General features: G+C 43.4%; 1 protein-coding gene across 12 annotated transcripts in view; it reads left to right on the forward strand.

Annotated features, from left to right (window-relative positions):
• DMD (dystrophin) overlaps positions 1-19,932 on the forward strand; it is a 2,510,493-nt gene that overhangs the window by 1,042,024 nt on the left and 1,448,537 nt on the right. For all 12 annotated transcript variants that reach the window (XM_033949686.1, XM_033949693.1, XM_033949692.1 and 9 more), the window contains 2 exons: positions 10,706-10,856; positions 12,091-12,210. In XM_033949686.1, coding sequence (XP_033805577.1) covers positions 10,706-10,856; positions 12,091-12,210 — 271 coding nt within the window. The remainder of the gene's footprint in view (positions 1-10,705; positions 10,857-12,090; positions 12,211-19,932) is intronic.

Below are 19,932 nucleotides of genomic sequence, written 5' to 3' on the forward strand. Positions count from 1 at the left end.
AGGAAGAGAAAGGTACATATAGAAGGGACTTATCAGCTGAGCAGAGCTTGCTGGGGGGGAGGGGGTAGAAACATAGGGAGAGATAAGTGAAAAGAGATAGTGAGGGGCTGCCTTGTGAGTACATTTGTAGGTTAGTAAGAGGAGTTTGAATTGTATTCGAAAGCGGACAGGAAGCCAATGAAGTGACTTTAAGCTCTCACGGAATATGAGTCATGCAGCCGAATTCTGGACGGATTGGAGGGGAGCGAGATGGCTAAGCGGAAGGCCTGAGAGCAGCGAGTTGCAGTAGTCTAAGCTTGAGGTGATGAGGGTGTGGAGAAGGGTTTTGGTAATACTATAGAGGAAGACTTGTCAGGTTTTAGTGATATGCTGTTCTGGGTGGTGAAGGAGAGAGAGGAGTCAAAGACGACCCCGAAATTACGAGCAGAGAAAACAGAGAGGATGAGAGTGTTGTCCACAGAGGCAGAGATTGAAGGAAGCGGGAAGATCAGCAACTCTGTTTATTTTTCCTTTACAAACTATTTCTTAGCAGAATTCAGGTAAATTGATAATGAAAAGCATAGCATGTAAATTAGAGAATGACACAGGGACACATTTTCTCAGTCCCTCTGAGATCTCAGTATCCCTGTCTCTTCCCTGCAAGTTCTGTCCCTGTTCCATTGCTGCAAGCTCTGCCTTAACCTCACAAGCCTCAAACACTTATGATCTTAAAGTGTTTGAGGCTTGTGCAGATGAGGATGGAGCTTAGGCATTGGTGGAATGAGGCATTATGACATCACAATCGGAGCTCTAGAATGTTGCTACTTAGGATTTTAAAGTGAGGCTTGTGCAGATGAGGACGGAGCTTAGGCATTGGTGGAATGAGGCATTATGACATCACAATCGGAGCTCTAGAATGTTGCTACTTAGGATTTTAAAGTGAGGCTTGTGCAGATGAGGACGGAGCTTAGGCATTGGTGGAATGAGGCATTATGACATCACAATCTGAGCTCTAGAATGTTGCTACTTAGGATTTTAAAGTGAAGCTTGTGCAGATGAGGACGGAGCTTAGGCATTGGTGGAATGAGGCATTATGACATCACAATGTGAGCTCTAGAATGTTGCTACTTAGGATTTTAAAGTGAGGCTTGTGCAGATGAGGACGGAGCTTGCAGGAATGGGGCAGAGACAGGTAAACTCACAAGTTCATGATGGGGAAAATTTTGTCCATGTGTCATTCTCTAATGCAAAGGAACTGGGAAAAGGACTAAAACCACTGGTTGTAAAAGAAAGGACCCAGCTTAGGCATTGATGGAATGAGGCATTATGACATCACAATCTGAGCTCTAGAATGTTGCTACTTATGATTTTAAAGCGTTTGAGGCTTGTGCAGATGAGGACGGAGCTTAGGCATTGGTGGAATGAGGCATTATGACATCACAATCTGAGCTCTAGAATGTTGCTACTTAGGATGTTAAAGTGTCTGAGGCTTGTGCAGATGAGGATGGAGCTTAGGCATTGGTGGAATGAGGCATTATGACATCACAATCGGAGCTCTAGAATGTTGCTACTTAGGATTTTAAAGTGAGGCTTGTGCAGATGAGGACGGAGCTTAGGCATTGGTGGAATGAGGCATTATGACATCACAATCGGAGCTCTAGAATGTTGCTACTTAGGATTTTAAAGTGAGGCTTGTGCAGATGAGGACGGAGCTTAGGCATTGGTGGAATGAGGCATTATGACATCACAATGTGAGCTCTAGAATGTTGCTACTTAGGATTTTAAAGTGAGGCTTGTGCAGATGAGGACGGAGCTTGCAGGAATGGGGCAGAGACAGGTAAACTCACAAGTTCATGATGGGGAAAATTTTGTCCATGTGTCATTCTCTAATGCAAAGGAACTGGGAAAAGGACTAAAACCACTGGTTGTAAAAGAAAGGACCCAGCTTAGGCATTGATGGAATGAGGCATTATGACATCACAATCTGAGCTCTAGAATGTTGCTAATTATGGTTTTAAAGCGTTTGAGGCATGTGCAGATGAGGACGGAGCTTGCAAGGATGGGTCAGGGACTGGAAAAGAAATCGCCGAGACTGGGGATGGGGGAAAAGTTTGTTCCCGTGTCATTCTCTAATGTAAATACATGGAAAGCAGCTTATTATTAAGTAAAATCACAACTTTGTGTATGTTATAATTCGGTCCTAAAGACACTTGTGTCCTATAAATATACCGCGTCACATACAATAACACACAGACACTCACTTGATTTTGTTAAAGTTGACTAAAGATATATTTTTTTAATCCGATGTTTCTTCATTTTCTTGTTTCTATTGTTTTGGCATGTCAAAATAACAAATTAAATAAAAATAAAAAAAACAATCTCATTTTATTTTATCCTCAGGTAAGCAATGCTCTGATTTTCTTATTTCCCTAGTCTTCCTGGAAAGTTCTGGAAGCCTATAAAACACTTAAATGCAGAGGAAACGGCGTTATCAAGTGTCAGCAGTCATAACATTTTCTTGCAAACATACATTACGGCTCTGGTTACCCAGCAGAGATAATGAGCAAGTTTTCCGCGTTCAATCTTACTCTCTGAGATGGAGTAAATCCAGCTTCCCATTAGGTTTCCCTGATATAATTAGAAAGCAGTGCCTCATATGCATCTAGAGAGGCTCTGTGGACAAAGGCATGAGCGAAATATGCTACTTCCTTGCTATTTAATCCGATTAGGCAGAGTTTTTCTCGTGTGCTGGGGGTCCATAAAACACAGATACTGCTTTATCGAGAGCATGAGCAAGACGGGCATCTCTACTACTAGACATCAAAACACAGAAGAGTCAGTCCCTGCCCCAAAGAGCTTACAGTCTAGTCAAGACAAACAAACTGGACAAGAAGGTGCATCCATACCCAGTGCTTACCTAAAGTCCAAGAAAAAGTCTCTGCTGGTTTGGCTGACTTTGCTGCCTGGATGTTCTGCCGTCATCTGAAACTAAATATGTCCAAGACCGAGCTGCTCCTTCTCCTCCTCCTCCTTTCTCCATCTCTGTAAATGATACTGTCATTGTTCCAGTCTCCTCTGCTCGCAACCACCGCGTCTTCGCTTCCGACCTCTCATTTTCTACATCTAGCCAATATGCTGCTAAGACCTGTCGTTTCTATCTCTTCAGTATCACCAAAATTCGCCCCTTCCTCTCTGAGCACACTACCCGGACCCTTGTCCAAGCTCTCGTAACCTCACGCTTAGATTACTGCAACTCCCGCAGTGCCGCTTCTCCCCACTGCAATCTGTGCAAGACTTCACTGGCTCCCTCTCTTCCTTCGCATACAGTTCAAGCTCCTATTGCTGACCTACAAGTGGGTTCATTCTGCTGCCCCTCAATAACTCTCCTTATACACCTCCCAGAGAACGCCGTTCCTCAGATAAGTCACTCATAGCGTTGCCCTTCTCCTCCGCTGCCAGTTCCAGACTCTGTTCCTTTCATCTAGCTGCCCACTAAGCCTGGAATAAATTACCCGAGTTTGTCCGTCAAGCCCCTTCACTTGTTTAAAAGCAAACTGGAAACCCACCTTTTTGATAGAACCTTCAATCCTTAACCCTACTCCCCATTGCCCATCAACCCAGCCAGTAGATTAACCGTTCCTCTTAACTGTATCCATGACATCTTGTTTGACTGTCTAGATTGTAAGCTCTTTGGAGCAGGGACTCTTTTCTTGCTCTTTGTGACTCTGTACAGCGCTGCGTGCGTCTGGTAGGTGAGGGAACTACAGAGGGCTATTGGTGCTTAGCAGGTGGGTTGGTGTTTGGAATTGGGGGCTGGAGCAGAACGAGGTTTGACTTGGACAGAACGGGGCGGGCCTTGGGACAGGGCCATGGGTCTGGATTTTACAATTGTAAAATCTGGTAACCCTATGTTCAAGCAAGGTCTGCAAACAGTTCATTGTATTAAAAACAAAGCTTTGGAGCATCCAAATGGGTCTGAAGGAACCACCTCAGAACCTTTCCTGGCTCTACAGAACCGTTTTCTTACTGCTTCTAATGGTCTGCTCCAAATGTATTCAGTGCCAGGAGGGAAATTGGAATATTGAAGTTTAATATAAAAAAAACCCCATTTTGCACAGAATAGACTAATGAACGGTTTTGAAGAAAACTGAAGAATGTTAAGATAAGTGAAAATGCTTCAATTGAAACACAGTTAAGACTGATTAAATTGTGGGCAGAAGATTTTTCTGCCCCTGATTGAAAGCGTCCCCCATTCCTCTTTATACCCTGCCCCCACTCTCCAGATCCTCACATAAACATACAAACACACACAGCCCCAGTAGGCCACCATTTACCCTCCATCCCACACCCTTTTTTAAAATGTAAAAGCGAGATTTCCACACACACAGACCTACAACCCCTCCCCCCCAACAACAGAATGATAAAGACAGAACCCCCTACCTAGGTCATGAGGCTCTTAACATGGGTACTCGCTTCTTGCCACTTCTCAAGTTAAATACTCTACACTGCGACTTATTGGTCGTAAGAGGAAAAAAGATGGCTGAGGGGAGATAGGATTGAAGTCTACAAAATCCGGAGTGGAGTAGAACGGGTACAAGTGGATCGATTTTTCACTCCGTCAAAAATGACAAAGACTCGATGAAACTGCAGGGAAATACTTTTAAAACCAATAGGAGGAAATTTGTTTTCACTCAGAGAATAGTTAAGCTCTGGAACGCGTTGCCAGAGGATGTGGTAAGAGCTGATAGTATAGCTGGTTGTAAGAAAGGTTTGGACAAGTTCCTGGAGGAAAAGTCCACAGTCTGTTATTGAGACAGACATGAGGGAAACCCCTTCTTGCCCTGGATCGATAGCGTGGAATGTTGCTACTCTTTGGGGTTCTAGAACCTTGGTACTCTCTGGAATTCTGGAATCTTGCTATTTTTTGAGATTCTATATGGAATGTTGCTACTCTGGGGATTCCGCATGGAATGCTGCTATGATTTAGGGATCCGGAATCTTGCTACTCTTTGAGGTTCTGGAATATTGCTACACCTTGGGTTTTGATCAGGTACTTGTGACTTGGATTGGCCTCCATGAAGACGGGTTACTGGGCTAGATGGACCATTGGACTGACCCCAGTAAGGCTATTTTTATGTTCTTTAAATGGCTCCAAATTCAGGCTTAACACGTGGGAGCCACGCTTATCTGTGTGACAATTTGCACTAGTGTAAATTAGGAGCGGCTGCTTCTTGTTCTATAATTACACATACAGATTTGAGGAATACCCCTGATCCACCCATGGCCCTCCCTTTTCACGCCCTATTTTTGGCACAGGTGCAGATTTCACACATAAATTTCTATGCAAACCAATTAACACTAATAATCGCTTGTTCAGAAGCCATTATTCACTTAAGTTGTGTACTCAAATGAGTCTGATGCACAATTTTGCGTGCGCTACTCAGAGCGCCATTTAGAGATTTCCAAGGATTATGGCCTAGTGCAGAGGTTCCCAACCCTGCCCTGGGGGACCACCAGCCAGTTGGGTTTTCAAGATATCCCTTATGAATATGCATGAGAGAGATTTGCATATAATGGAAGTGACAGGTATGCAAATCTCTCTCATGCATATTCATTAGGGATATCCTGAAAACCCGACTGGCTGGTGGTCCCCCAGGATAGGGTTGGGAACCACTGGTCTAGTGTATTATTTTTATTTATTTATTTCACTTAAAAAAATGTATTACTCACTACGTCCTACTATTCTGAGTGAGTCACACTATAAATAACACTACACAAATCATGTCATCATCATTAGCCTTCTCTGGCTGACACGACCTTCCACAAATTAAAAGTCAAACCAGGGCAGGGGCAAATGAAGCTGCCCTGTATTTCTCTTCCAGTGGGTGGTAGTGCACAGATGTGCAACTTTTGGATGGTTTGATGAAGTAAGATCCTGGTTCATTTGGAGAATTGGCATCTAGTAGAAAAGAGGTCTCCTTCCCCCTCCTCCCCCCCCAAAAAAAAGTACCTTATCTAGGAAATTCTCCAAGGAGATTGAGTTTGTCTGTAGAAATTTATAGGACTGTACCCAGTACTTAAACTTATCTTAGCACTCTTCACTCCGATGCCAACTGCTTCTCCAAAGGTGGCTGAACATAACATATAATTATTAGCAATGGATTGCAAACCTTTTGATAGGTGATATATCTAGAAATTTTTAAAAAATTGGACTTGAACTATAGTATTCTCTAAATGTATAATCCATGCCCTTTCCATCTGCCCACATGTACATCCCCTTGCTGTTATAAGAACCTAAGAATAGCCTTACTGGGTCAGACCAACGGTCCATCAAGCCTGGTGGCCAATCCAGGTCCCTAGTACCTGGCCAAAACCCAAGGAGTAGCAACATTCCAGCATGTCAAAGAATAGCAAGATTCCAGAGCTGAGATCGTGATGTCATATTGCCTCATTCCACCTATGCTTAAGAGCCATCCTCACCAGTGATATCACAGTGGCTTGATAGTCCTATACCTGGCTCACATGAGAATTGTCATACTGGGTCAGACCAATGGTCCATCAAGCCCAGTAGCCCGTTCTCACAGTGGCCAATGCAGGTCCCTAGTACCTGGCCAAAGCCCAAAGAGTAGCAACATTCCATTCAGAATCCTAAAGAATAACAAGATTCCGGAACCCCAATGAGAGCAACATTCCAGAGCTGAGATTGTGATGTCATAATGCCTCATTCCACAGTGCCTCAGAGCCAACCTCATCAGTGATGTCACAATGACTTGATTGTCCTATACTTGGCTCACATAAGAACATAAGAACAGCCTTACTGGGTCAGACCAATGGTCCATCAAGCCCAGTAGCCCGTTCTCACAGTGGCCAATGCAGGTCCCTAGTACCTGGCCAAAACCCAAGGACTAGCAATATTCCATTCTATCAATCCCTTCCCCCGTGTCTGTCTCAATAGCAGACACTCCAAGAACTTGTCCAAACCTTTCTTAAAACCATCTACGCTATCCGCTTGTACGACAATCTCTAGCAATGCGTTCCAGAGCTTAACTATTCTCTGAGTGAAAAAATATTTCCTCCTGTTACGTTTGAAAAGCATTTCCCTGTATTTTCATCGACTGTCCCCCTAGTCTTTGTAAATCTTGATGCAGTAAAAAAAAATCAATCCGCTTGTACCCATTCTACACCATACATTTATATGTTTCTTTATAAAATAATTCATAATGCTGATACATTGATAATTGTCAATTACTCAGTACTTACACGCCTATGACACATGGAACTACATGTGTACAGTTATCAAATTACCTTATTAACATTTCTTTGCCTTGCTGGAAACTTAGACTGTGAGTCCCCTGGAGATAGAAACATACCTAAATACAATTTACCTTGAGCTACAAGTAAAAAAAAAAAAGCATAAGCTATTTCCCAAATTCCTTCCTTCCCCTACATCAGCGTTGGCTGCCCAGGCTTTCTCCTGAGGCCTGCAACCTACAAATATATACTGCGAGGTTCATTATCTGGCCTTGGTTTCTGGTGTTTGAAAGCCTGTGATGAGAGAGAAAGCTGTTTAAAGCGTAAATGGCTTGAAATGAAGTAAACGTACCTTAGGTGAGTTCTTCTCACCTGAGGGTCGCCGTCAACTAATGCCTCTAAAACCTTTGACGCAAGGCCCATTTCCAGAAGTGTGCCCTGTTTGATCATTTGCAGGACACTTCGGTGACCTGTGAAAAGGTGAGGTGCGCTGGAGCATTTGCCTCTTCATTCAAATGAAAAGCGACAGATTCTTTTGAACAGCAGGGTTAGCCTCGTGAACTTCTTACAAGAAACCCCAGTGAATAATATGCAAATGGATAAAGCTTTGTGGAGTCTATTAGGGACCCACAGGGGGGACAAGAGGACAAACCCAGGCATATCTGCACTGCTAGTCAAATATCTGTACATAATCACAGCAGGTCTGTATTCATGCAACCTTCCATATTTGGGCTGGGACATTTCAGGAGAGCGCTGCTTCCTGGTAACACGTCGATTGATCTCGAAGGCTGTAAAAACCTAAGAACCCATAAAAGGAAAGGATGAATCGAAGGACAGGCAGGCGCTGCCGTGAAATGACCCTCTTTATCTTGTGTTTCTGATTAGATCGTTGTTTGTCATCTCGGCCCAGCAAACTATTAGTTCTAATGGTCATATTTATTATTCCTTATTCTAGTTCAGTGTTTTAAGAACATAAGAATTGCCGCTGCTGGGTCAGACCAGTGGTCCATCATGCCCAGTCTGCTCACGCGGCGGCCCTCTGGTCTAAGACCAGCACCCTAACTGAGACTAGCCCTACCAGCGCACATTCTTGTTCAAAAGAAACTTGTCTAACTTTGTCTTGAATCCTTGGAGAGTGTTCTGTCCTATAACAGACTCCGGAAGAGCGTCTGTTATAGCTTTCTACCACTCTCTGGGTGAAGAAGAACTTCCTTACGTTTGTACGGAATCTATCCCCTTTCAATTTTAGAGAGTGCCCTCTCGTTCTCCCTACCTTGGAGAGGGTGAACAACCTGTCTTTATCTACTAAGTCTATCCCCTTCAGTACCTTGAATGTTTCGATCATGTCCCCTCTCAATCTCCTCTGTTTGAGGGAGAAGAGGCCCAGTTTCTCTAATCTTTCGCTGTACGGCAGCTCCTCCAGCCCCTTAACCATTTTAGTCGCTCTTCTCTGGACCCTTTCGAGTAGTACCGTGTCCTTCTTCATGTACGGCGACCAGTGCTGGACGCAGTACTCCAGGTGAGGGTGTACCATGGCCCGGTACAGCGGCATGATAACCTTCTCTGATCTGTTCGTGATCCCCTTCTTTATCATTCCTAGCATTCTGTTTGCCCTTTTTGCTGCCGCTGCACATTGTGTGGACGGCTTCATCGACTTGTTGATTAGAACTCCCAAGTCCCTTTCCTGGGAGGTCTTTCAAAGCTGCCACCCTTACTTCTCGTTCACCGACGAGCAGTCTTTCAGCAAAACCGTTTTACGATCGCTTCTTTCTAGTCACGGGGAGGAGGACTAGCCAGTTCTATTCGCAATCTATGGGGTCGACATTCGTCGCGATTTTAACAGCTCCTGGCTGATTAAATTGCCAGTTTGGGGCTATCTGCTCATTTTCAGCTGCCCTTAACTGGTTATCGCCAACTGCAAACGAACGTTGAGTGCCTAAGCGAAAACTGACTATTTTGGGGGCAGAGTCAGCATTTGGCCGGTAAAAGGCTAATTTGGGACCACTTAAAAGGCTCTGCTATCTTTATATGGTAACCTGGGTATTGGATTTAACTGACTATGTATTAGCTGGCTCCATAAAACCGGACATTCAATGCCAAAGCCTGAACAGAGCCTACCATTGAATATTCAGGATAAGACAAGTTAATTTAATCATGTAGTTTAAATGGGTATAACTAATGGGCTGACTGGATGGACCGTTCAGGTCTTTATCTGCCGTCATTTACTATGTTACTATATAATGCTGATGGTGGTCAGCAAAACACTGATAGTTAAATATCGACTCCTCCCTGTGGCTAACTTTGAGCGTGGCACTTCCTGAAACCTGATAAAAATGGCGGAGAGCAGCATAAATGTCTCTAGTCTATAAAATAGTGCCACTGAAAATAATTAGTTAGCATCAAGCTCAAAACCGGTTATCAGCAATAGCAAAGCAAGGGATGCTTGTGCCCCCCACCCCATGCTCCTTGCTGTTCACCCCCCCTCTCCCCGGCGTGGCTGTGCTGTGTGCACCCTCCTCCAGATGCACCTTTCCCGTGCTTCCCCCCCCCCCTTCATCAATCTTGTATTTCTACAAATCTTCACCAGCCACAAACAACACTTATTTATTTAAAAATTTATATACCGTAAATTACCTATACGGTTTACATAATAACAGGCATAAAAATATTAACAGACATACATAGTTCAATTATTGCAAAACAACATTGCTTTACATATGGTCAATAAGCACCAAAAAGTTTTCAAATCCAGTTTGAATAACAGATTCAAAAAAGCATTCACAAACAGTTGGGTTTCTTCTTGTCCATTGCTTGCACTAGCCTCATCCTTCCCTTTGACATCACTTCCTGGTCCCCTCAAACAGGAAGTGACATCAGAGAGATGGATGAAGCTGGTGTGAGCAGTAGGTCAGTGGGAGTCAGTTCTTGGTCAGTTAAGTACTGATATATAGAACTTAACCAGCCAGGTTAACCAAATAAATTGCACTGCTTAAAAGTCAGTACTATCTTTGTGTGATAACCCGTAGCCATGTTAAATAATGAATAGCACACTTATCTGACTATGTGTTAGCTGACTTTATATACCCAGAAATTCAGTGTCGGTCCCTGGCCATCTCCCAATGTTGATTTTCTGGGTTTAATGCCAGCCAGCAAAATGCTGATTGCCACTTGGGCCCTCTGTTATTGCAACTCTCCATATGGTCCGGATTTTCTAGCAGGACTTTGTCCCGTTTGGGTCAAGGTTCAAATGTCTCAACTCAATTTGGCTCGCTGCACTGGTTCATGCTGACTTCCCAAGGGCACATCTTACCTCCTTAAGGTGCACAGGGGGGGGGGGGGGGGGTTAAACGTAGGTCTGAGTTTAGAGAAGCGACTCGAATGACAATCAAAGAACATCAGGAAACATAAAAGTGCCACGTCTTTAATGGAAAAGCAAGAAATGCAGTAATTACCCAGCAGTGTTTCTCGTTTTCAGCTTACACAAAGCCCTGATGGATCTTCAGAATCAACAGTTAAAGCAGTTAAGTGACTGGCTGTCAAAGACCGAGGAACGGATAAATAGGATGGCGACAGACCCTCTCGGTCCTGATCTAGAAGACATAAAGCGCCAAGTCGAAGAGCACAAGGTACGTCACTGTCACGACTTTGCATTATATAGTGTTACCAGTGAATAACAGAGAAAAATAAGACCGTAGGCTCATCCAGGCTTTCTTGAATTCAGATACTGTTTTCATCTCACCCCTCTCTCCCCATCTCACCCCTCTCTCTAGTAATCTAGTGTCCAGTGTGATAGCAATCCAGTTTGGTAGACGACATTGAATGTGTTGAGAATGTTAAACCATATGGCCTTGGCAGTGCATGGAACACCCTTATTATATCTTGAAATGGAGCAATATGACGTGCCAAAGAATTTTTATAGAAAAACTCAACATGACTGTGTTTTGCCTCAGTATTAGGAGTATGCATTTAGGCTTGATATACACTTTCTCATATAATTTATAGATTAGATTCTGTCCACCTTCTCAAGGAGTTGTATTCTACTCAAGTTGTATAAGACTGAAGGGACAAACAGCAAGTGATGCCAATACATGATGAAGCAATTCAGATGTTGCTACTACCTTCTAAACTGAAGAAGCTTTCCTGTGAAGGTTTTGTCAGTGGTGTCAGTGGTGGCCATTCTGGGCACTCTTTGTCCCTTTGGATATAGTCTAAAACAAGAAATCTCCCTTAAGAACATAAGAATTGCTGCTTCTGGGTTAGACCAGGGGTCTATCGTGCCCAGCAGTCCGCTCCCGCGGCGGCCCTTAGGTCAAAGACCAGAAGCCCTACCTGCGTACGTTCTGGTTCAGCAGGAACTTGTCTAACTTTGTCTTCAATCCCTGGAGGGTGTTTTCCCCTATAACGGCCTCCGGAAGAGCGTTCCAGTTGGGTGAAGAAGAACTCCCTTACGTTTGTACGGAATCTATCCCCTTTTAACTTTGGTGAGTGCCCTCTCGTTCTCCCTACCTTGGAGAGGGTGAACAACCTTATATCCAACAAACTTTTCCACAAAGGATATCTCAGTTGTAAAACGGCATTTAGGACAGCACTGAAAGTGGAAGCAAGAAAAAAACTTTCTGATGTTTTTACTGTAGGCTCATTTTTTATAAGTCGTGTCACTGTTCAGAACTTATTGGCATGCCTGAAGCTTCCGAGGAGCTCTTGGAGGCCTCTGGAGTTCTTCGGTTTTGAAACCACAATATCTAAGATGCCGTTTGTCACCAGCTCAGTTTCTGAACTCGGAGCACAGAAGCTCTTGGCTTGCATTTGATTCGCTTCCTTTGAGTCTCAAAGTACTTTTTTTTTTTTTTTTCCTCCCAGGTATTGCAGGACGACCTGGAGCAAGAGCAGGTCCGTGTGAATTCGCTCACTCATATGGTGGTCGTGGTGGATGAAAGCAGTGGAGACAGAGCCACGGCTGCACTGGAAGACCAGCTGCAGGTAAGCTCTGAATTATTCCATTTGTAAACGCAGATTGTAAGGCAGTGTATCGCAAAGTGTGTGCTGCCCATGATTCTAGGTGTGCCGCGAGATGCCAGGGAGGAGAGGCGCCGGTGCCAGCGCCTCTCCGGTGCCTCTTCCCTTCCAACACCCCCCACTGTCGGCTCAGGGACCCGTCTGGAGGGCTTTCATGCATGCTCAGACGTTGATCTGATGATGTCATATATGCACGTGATGTCCACGCTCTTCCGGATGACCTCGAGCCGCGGCCATCAGTTTAGTGTGTCATGGCTTCACAAAGTTTGTGTAAGCAATACACCCAGCCCAATTTTCAGCAGTATTTAACTGGCTAGGAACACCTCCTGGCTGGTTAAATTACTATTAATTATTTCTAAAGCGCTACCAGACGTCTATAGTGCTGTACATGGTCACAAAGGAGACAGTCACTGCTCAAAAGAGCTTACAATCTAAACCAGTGGTTCCCAAACCTGTCCTGGGGGACCCCCAGCCAGTCAGGTTTTCCAGATATCCCTAATGAATATGCATGAGAGAGATTTGCATACCTGTCACTTCCATTATTTGCAAATCTCTCTCATGCAACTCATGCAAATCTCTCCCATGACTGGCTGGGGGTCCCCCAGGACAGGTTTGGGAACCACTGATCTAAACAATCAAGACAGACAAACAAGATCCAGGGCAGGAATCACAGTTAGCAGAGTACGATTAAGCTTCTGACTAGGGTCATGAGCAGAGGGAGAGGGTTATGTGTTGAAGGTAAATCATTAGCTGCTCTGGAGTTTATACACTTAGGCCCTGATTTTCCATTGAGAAGAGCGCTAAGCCAGCAAACCACAAATATTCAGCAGGAGATAGCCACTGAATATTCGCAATCAGTAGCTACCTCGGTCGCCAACTAGGTCGCATCACATAGCTAGTTAGTGCCAGTATTCATTGGTTGACTTGGAGATCTCTGAGAATCTCGGAGAGAGCGAGAACCAGAAGGCCTTGAGCATGCGCAGATGCTCAAGGCCCAGGCAAGAGGCACCGGCACGTCCTGTGGGCTGTGTGCCGGTGCCAGATGGGGGGGGTAAGGCTGAATGCTATTCGGGCGGGGGGGGGTGCCGGTTCACGTGGGGGGACAGTTCGCGAGCGGGGGGGGGGGGAGCAATGCCGGTTCTCAGGGGGGGGTGCTCGTAAATTGAGTCAACGCTCGGTTTGCAAGACAAGATTTGCGAGAATGTTTTGCATGTCTTGCAAAACACTCACAAACCGCGTTACTCACAAACTGAGGTTTGACTGTATATGTATATAGATGGTATAGATAGGTAAGGTTGGATTGGGTTCAAATATATTTAGCTCATGTATTGTAACACCACTACTGAAGCTCATGCAAACCACTCAGAATGGACTCCCCGGTCAATAGTAATAATAATAATAATAATACAGCTTTATTTATATCCCAGAGGGGAGATATGATCGAGACATTCAAATATCTCACGGGCCGCATCAAGGTGGAAGAAAACATCTTCTTCTTCAAGGGTCCCGCGGCAACAAGGGGGCATTCGTGGAAAATCAGGGGCGGGAAACTGCACAGTGACACTAGGAAGTTCTTCTTCACTGAAAGGGTGGTTGATCGCTGGAATAGTCTTCCACTTCGGGTTATTGAGGCCACCAGTGTGGCGGATTTTAAGGCCAGATGGGATAGACATGTGGGATCTATCCACAAAGATAGATAGCGAGGATCACTGGAGTGGGCAGACTTGATGGGCCGTGGCCCTTATCTGCCGTCTATTTCTATGTTTCTATGTTTCATCATACCTTTTCAGTTCAGTAGCGGAAAAGTACAAAGTGGATAATGGACCTTTTTGGTTCTTGACAGTAGTAGATAGTTACAAAGTGGGACTATGGGAACAGGTATCAATATAAGAAAGGGGGTAGATGGAAAGAGAGGGGGAGGTGGATGCAGAAGGGAGAAAAGGGGAAGAGAGGGACGGAGGAGCTTTTATAAAGGGTCAGGGGCTTGGAGGATCAGACAAACTTGTCGAATAAATGGGTTTTCAGTGCTCCTCTGAGAGCTTGGTACGTTGGGGAATCCAAGAGGAGGTCGCTTAGGGTGTTGTTCCAGATGCCTGCTTGGAAGGATAGTGTTCTATCAAGGAATTTTTTGTAGTGGCATCTCTTGGGAGTTGGGAATGAGAATATAGAAGCTTCCAATAAACAATGTAAGCATTCCTGAAGCATCATGCTGCTTTTTATCAAATCATATTTATTATTGTCATTTGTTGGCCAAAGCAAAGCTTGTGAAGTTTTCATGTATACTTTCCATACTATGTTTGTCTCTAGCACTCAGATTTTGAACTTTGGCTTCCTGCTTCTTAGCTGATACAGCTGAGATATCATTCTGCTTCATTTTTTCAATCAAGTTCCTTATATTCAACTTGATGTACTTTATCTGTTCTATGTATTACTTCTTTCCCTGCATTATATTGTAAATGGCATGTTCTATATCTAACCTAATTTATTTTCTTTACTTTTTGTGTGTCTGTCTGTTGCCTTTTCATGGTAGCTCAAGATGCGTAACATTCCCATACATACTAATTTGCTGGTCACATATACACACAATGACACCGGCTACACTAAACTAAACTAAAACTTAGTTTTATAGACCAGGTCTTCAACCAGAAGGCACTCGATTCGGTTCACAATAAGGTAAACATAATACTTAAACTTAAGAAGAATGTAGCTGAAATGACTAATTTCCAAAATGTTTAGAAAACAAAAAAGTTTTCAGAGCTTCTCGAAATACGACGAAGGGGCCTAAACTTCTCAGTGTAAGCGGTAACTCATTCCAGAACTCAGCTTGAAGACGAAAGAAAGACTGACTCTCTTGAAAAATCTGTTTTTACCCCTAAGGGAAGGAAATGTAAGTTTATCCACTCATATCCTAGCTGAGATCATTTTCAAGCACTATTCTGACCTCATATACAACTTTCTATACATTAGTCCCCTTATTTTCTTATCCAGTTACTCTATCTTATCTATATGCTCCATCTTTGCTTACACCCTATGCTGTCTATTAATATGTTTTACTGTCGACATTGCAGTGTAGCATACTATGCCATCTTTGATTTCGATTTGAATATTTTTACTGCTTTAATTGTCTAGTTCTTATTTTTTACTTGTTCTTGTAAACCACCTTGAGTGAATTCCTTCAAAATGGTGGTAAATAAATCCTTATAAATAAATAAATTCAGCTGCTTACGGATAATCCCAATAACAAGATAACAGCATAAATATTGAGGCATTTTACTGGTACAATTCTTTCATCACGTTTTATGTTAAATAAGGGTAACGCCTCAGACTTTGCAGAATTTCAGGCATATGAACTGTTTCTTTGTTTCCCTTTCTCATTTCTACACGTTGGCAAAGCGCCGTCACACCGGCAAACCATATGGCATGGTTCAGACAGGCACATTTTGTGACAAAGTAAAGGGTCTTCTGGGACCCAGTTGTCATGTCTTTGAGTCTTCAGCAGTACTCAAGCTTATCAAAGAGCCAAGCTGCCTGCAGAGCAATTAAACCTGTTTAATCTCAACCCTACTTCCCAGTCCCACCTTCACTATTGTCTTTGTTGTACAGAAATCTACCTGATGCTCATCTGACTATAGACTGCACCAAAAGCAACTCAAGGGCCAAGGAAACAATATTCTCCACCATATTCATAATGCAGGTCATCACCTAACCTGCGGCTCTTTGAAATCAATCTTCTTGCTTTTGGTTTACAGGTTACTATGGCAGGGGTCCCCAAACCTAGTCCTGGAGGTGCCCCAACCAGTCAGGTTTTCAGGCTATCCAGAGGGAATATGCATGAGAGAAATGCATGCAAATTTCTCTCATGTAGATTCATTGTAGATATCCTGAAAGCCTCATTGACAGAGGTGTCTTCAGGACCAGGTTTGGGAACCACTGGGTTATGGGATAAATATTTAACAAGCAGGGTCTGTAATTTTGTGGCTGCCCTCAGCTTTATCCCTGAATACTCATTGCTGGGCCATGTTCAGACACCAGCACTGCTTATTTAGGCATTCAAACCTAATTAAAACTTATGTGGTTGAGTGCACTGTGTTTTCTGTGGTCCTGTTTATCTGATTATCTTTTGAGGTTTAATACTAAATATTGGCACTTAATCACATAAGTGCCAACTCCACCCACAGACCATCCACAAAACAGCCAGTTTTGGTTTCAGTATGCTCAGTGGCATAGTCCACATAGGTGTCACTGAATATGGCCGGTTAACCCTGGACAAGCAATTTAAACAGCAGGAGCCCTCACTCACAACATATGAGAAAAAAAATTGATCTCCAACACTGGAGTTGCCAAAGCTTCAACTATCTTTGCAGGACACCGACCATAGAAGTCTGTCCGGCCTTGGCCTTGGTTCCCCCATGCTGGATTTGACTAATCTTCTTTCGGTATTTTGCCATTTGTGGGACATGGACCATAGATGTCTGTCTGGTATCAGCCTCAGTTCATCCAATGCCGGAGCTGCCAAATCTTCTTTCATTCTTATGCAATTCGTGGGAAATAGACCATGGAAGTCTGTTCAACATCGGCCTCAGTTGCCACTACTCTTTCCCAAGATAACACCTCAACAGCAAGTTGTATTTCCATCCTCTTTCTATTTAGACATCCCCTGTGTCGATCCCATGCATTTTTAAATTTGCTCATTGTTTTTGTCCCTTCTTCCAAATATCTACTACCCTCTTTATAAAAATGTATTTCCTGATATTACTCCTTAAGTCTACTTCTCTGCAATCCCTATTCATGTATTATAGTTCTACAGCCCCTACACTATACACTTGAAACACTATACACATATGCAAACGATATCCTTATCCTCCTCGAAACAGATCAGAACCTTACAAACCTCCAAGAGAACATCACTTCATGCATAATGAGACTTCATGCCTGGTCCCTCTCTGTACAGATGAAATTAAATGAATCAAAAACAAAATTACTCTGGCTCGGCCCAAAATTAGTTCACCTGCCCACCCTCTTCACACTACCCACAGGCCCTGCTCTGCACCTTGATTTCTCAAGCAAGGTCCTTGGCATCACTATCGATTCCTCCCTTTCCTTCAGCGATCACCTGAATTTCCTGGCAAAATCATGTTTTTTCAGCCTCCATATGCTGAAGAGAATTAGATCCTATTTTCACCAAAAACATTTCGCCGTCCTTGTACAATCCATTATCCTATCCAAACTCGATTACTGTAATGCCATTTATTTATGCCTAACAAAAAAAAGTCTTCGCAGACTCCAGCTTATACAGAATACTGCAGCCAAACTGATTTTTGCTAAACGCAAATTTGATCACGTCTCCCCACTACTTACCAATCTTCACTGGCTCCCTGTACTTTCCAGAATTCATTTCAAATGCTCCTGCCTGGCGTTCAAGATCATTCACGGCATCCTTCCGCCCCTAATCCCCCTATCCTTCCTCGCCCTGACGCCTGCCACCACCAGATCAGCCCACAGACATAAACTATCCTTCCCCTCTCTACACGCCATCCTCCACGCAGGCAAACTGGGAAGATCCCTCCTCTCCAAAATCACGGGCCTTTGGAACGATCTCACTGTCCCGCTGCGGAACCTGAGCTCCCTCCAACTATTCCGAAAACAACTGAAAACCTGGCTTTTCTCTTACATATAACATCTCTTCCTCTGTTTCATCCCCTCTTTATATATCCCCTTGTAAATCTTTCCCCTCTCTCTGCCTATATTTTTAGCTTTGTAAACCGTGTCGAGCTCCACTCCCGTGGAGATGATGCGGTATATAAACTTAAGGTTTAGTTTAGTTTAGTTTGGGATGGGTGTTAGAATGATTTTTCCTAGATATTTGGGGAATATTCCTTTTTCTAGGGAGTTGTTCAACTAGTCTAACAGATAGTAGTAATATTTCCAATGGAAATTTTGTAGGAAAATTGGACATCTAACAAGCATTGAGATTTGGTGTTCTTGAGTAGTAATCTAGAACATAAGAATTGCTGCTGCTGGGTCAGGCCAGTGGTCCATCGTGCCCAGCAATCCGTTCACACGGCAGCCCTTAGCTGAAAGACTAGTGCCCTAACTGAGACTAGCCTTACCTGCATACGTTCTGGTTCAGCAGGAACTTGTCTAACTTTGTCTTGAATCCCTGGAGGGTGTTTTCCCCTATGACAGACTCCGGAAGAGCATTCCGGTTCTCCACCACTCTCTGGGTGAAGAAGAACTTCCTTACGTTTGCACGGAATCTTTCCCCTTTTAACTTTAGAGAGTGCCCTCTCGTTCTCTCTACCTTGGAGAGGGTGAACAATCTGTCTCTATCTACTAAGTCTATTCCTTTCATTATCTTGAATGTTTTGATCTAATTAACTCTGTTTCTGTGATTGGGCATTTTGTTTGTGAAGGGGCTTCTCTCTTTGTTGATTTTGTGCCATACCTAGTACCTCTATTTCACTGCGTATCTTTTGATAGTTTCAGTTCTGATGTAGTCTACTTTTGCTTTGCAAAGGGTTGCCAGTTCAGCTGCTGCTGGGATATTTGTTGATTTGGTTGTTCATTTAGTTGGTTTAGCTAGGAAGTGTGTTATTTGGAATAATATTTTCAAATCTGATTTTCCTTTTCAAATTTGTTCGGAATAATATTTACATTTGGCTAATTTTATTTGGGTTTTGCCATAGTTGATTTTTTTTACTCCATGAGATTTTACCTTCTTCAGTTTGCTGTTTATTCCATTTTCTTTCTAGGACCCTGCATACCAGTTTCAGTTAAACAAGTTAGTGAAAACTAGAACCTATAGTTAAGAACTTAAAAATAGTCTTACTGAGTCAGACCAGTGGTCCATCAAGCCCAGGAGCCCATTCGCATGGTGGCCAAAACCCTAGGAGTAGCAACATTCCCTAGTATCTGGCCAAAGCCCAAGGAGTAGCAACATTCCATATAGAATCTCATAGAATAGCAAGATTCCGGAATCCCAGAGAGTAACAAGATTCTAGAATCCTAAAGAGTAGCAACATTCCATCCTACCGATCCAGGGCAAGCAGTGGCTTGCTCCATGTCTTTCTCAATAACAAACTATGGACTTTTCCTCCAGGAAATTGTCCAAGCCTTTCTTAAAACCAGCTACGCTATCCGCTCTTACCACAACCTCCTCCCCTCCTAAATGGCCTGGGAATTGCCTGTATAAATAAACAGTATTTCTCAAAAGATTTCCCAAACCGTCATAGAAGAGAGGAGATATTAATAATCTGTGAAAAGGCTGTTGTCTGAATGATGCTAGGTTGCATAGAGAGAGGCATAACCAGCAGAAGAAGAAAAAAAGTAGAGGTGTTGATGCCCCTGTATAGGTCATTGTGAGACACCACTTGGAGAACTAGGTCCAATTTTGGAGGCCATATTTCTTCAAGGACATAAGACTTGAGGCAATTTAGAGGAACCGGGCTTTTCACAAAAATGTAATGCTCTCCTCCCCTCTGTACTCAACCTCCAAACCCATTACGGTATGTTATTCCTTCCTATATTAAGCTCTTGTAAACTGTGTCGAGCTCTAATTGGAGAGGTTGCAGTATATAAACTTAAGTTTAGTTAGAGGAATAAAACGAAAATGGTACAGGATTTGTGTCATAAGGTGTACGAGAAGAGACTGGAGGACTTGAATATGTATACACAAGATAAAAAGAG

The sequence above is a fragment of the Geotrypetes seraphini genome, chromosome 6 (genome assembly GCF_902459505.1).
Source record: "Geotrypetes seraphini chromosome 6, aGeoSer1.1, whole genome shotgun sequence".
Lineage (NCBI taxonomy): Eukaryota > Metazoa > Chordata > Amphibia > Gymnophiona > Dermophiidae > Geotrypetes > Geotrypetes seraphini.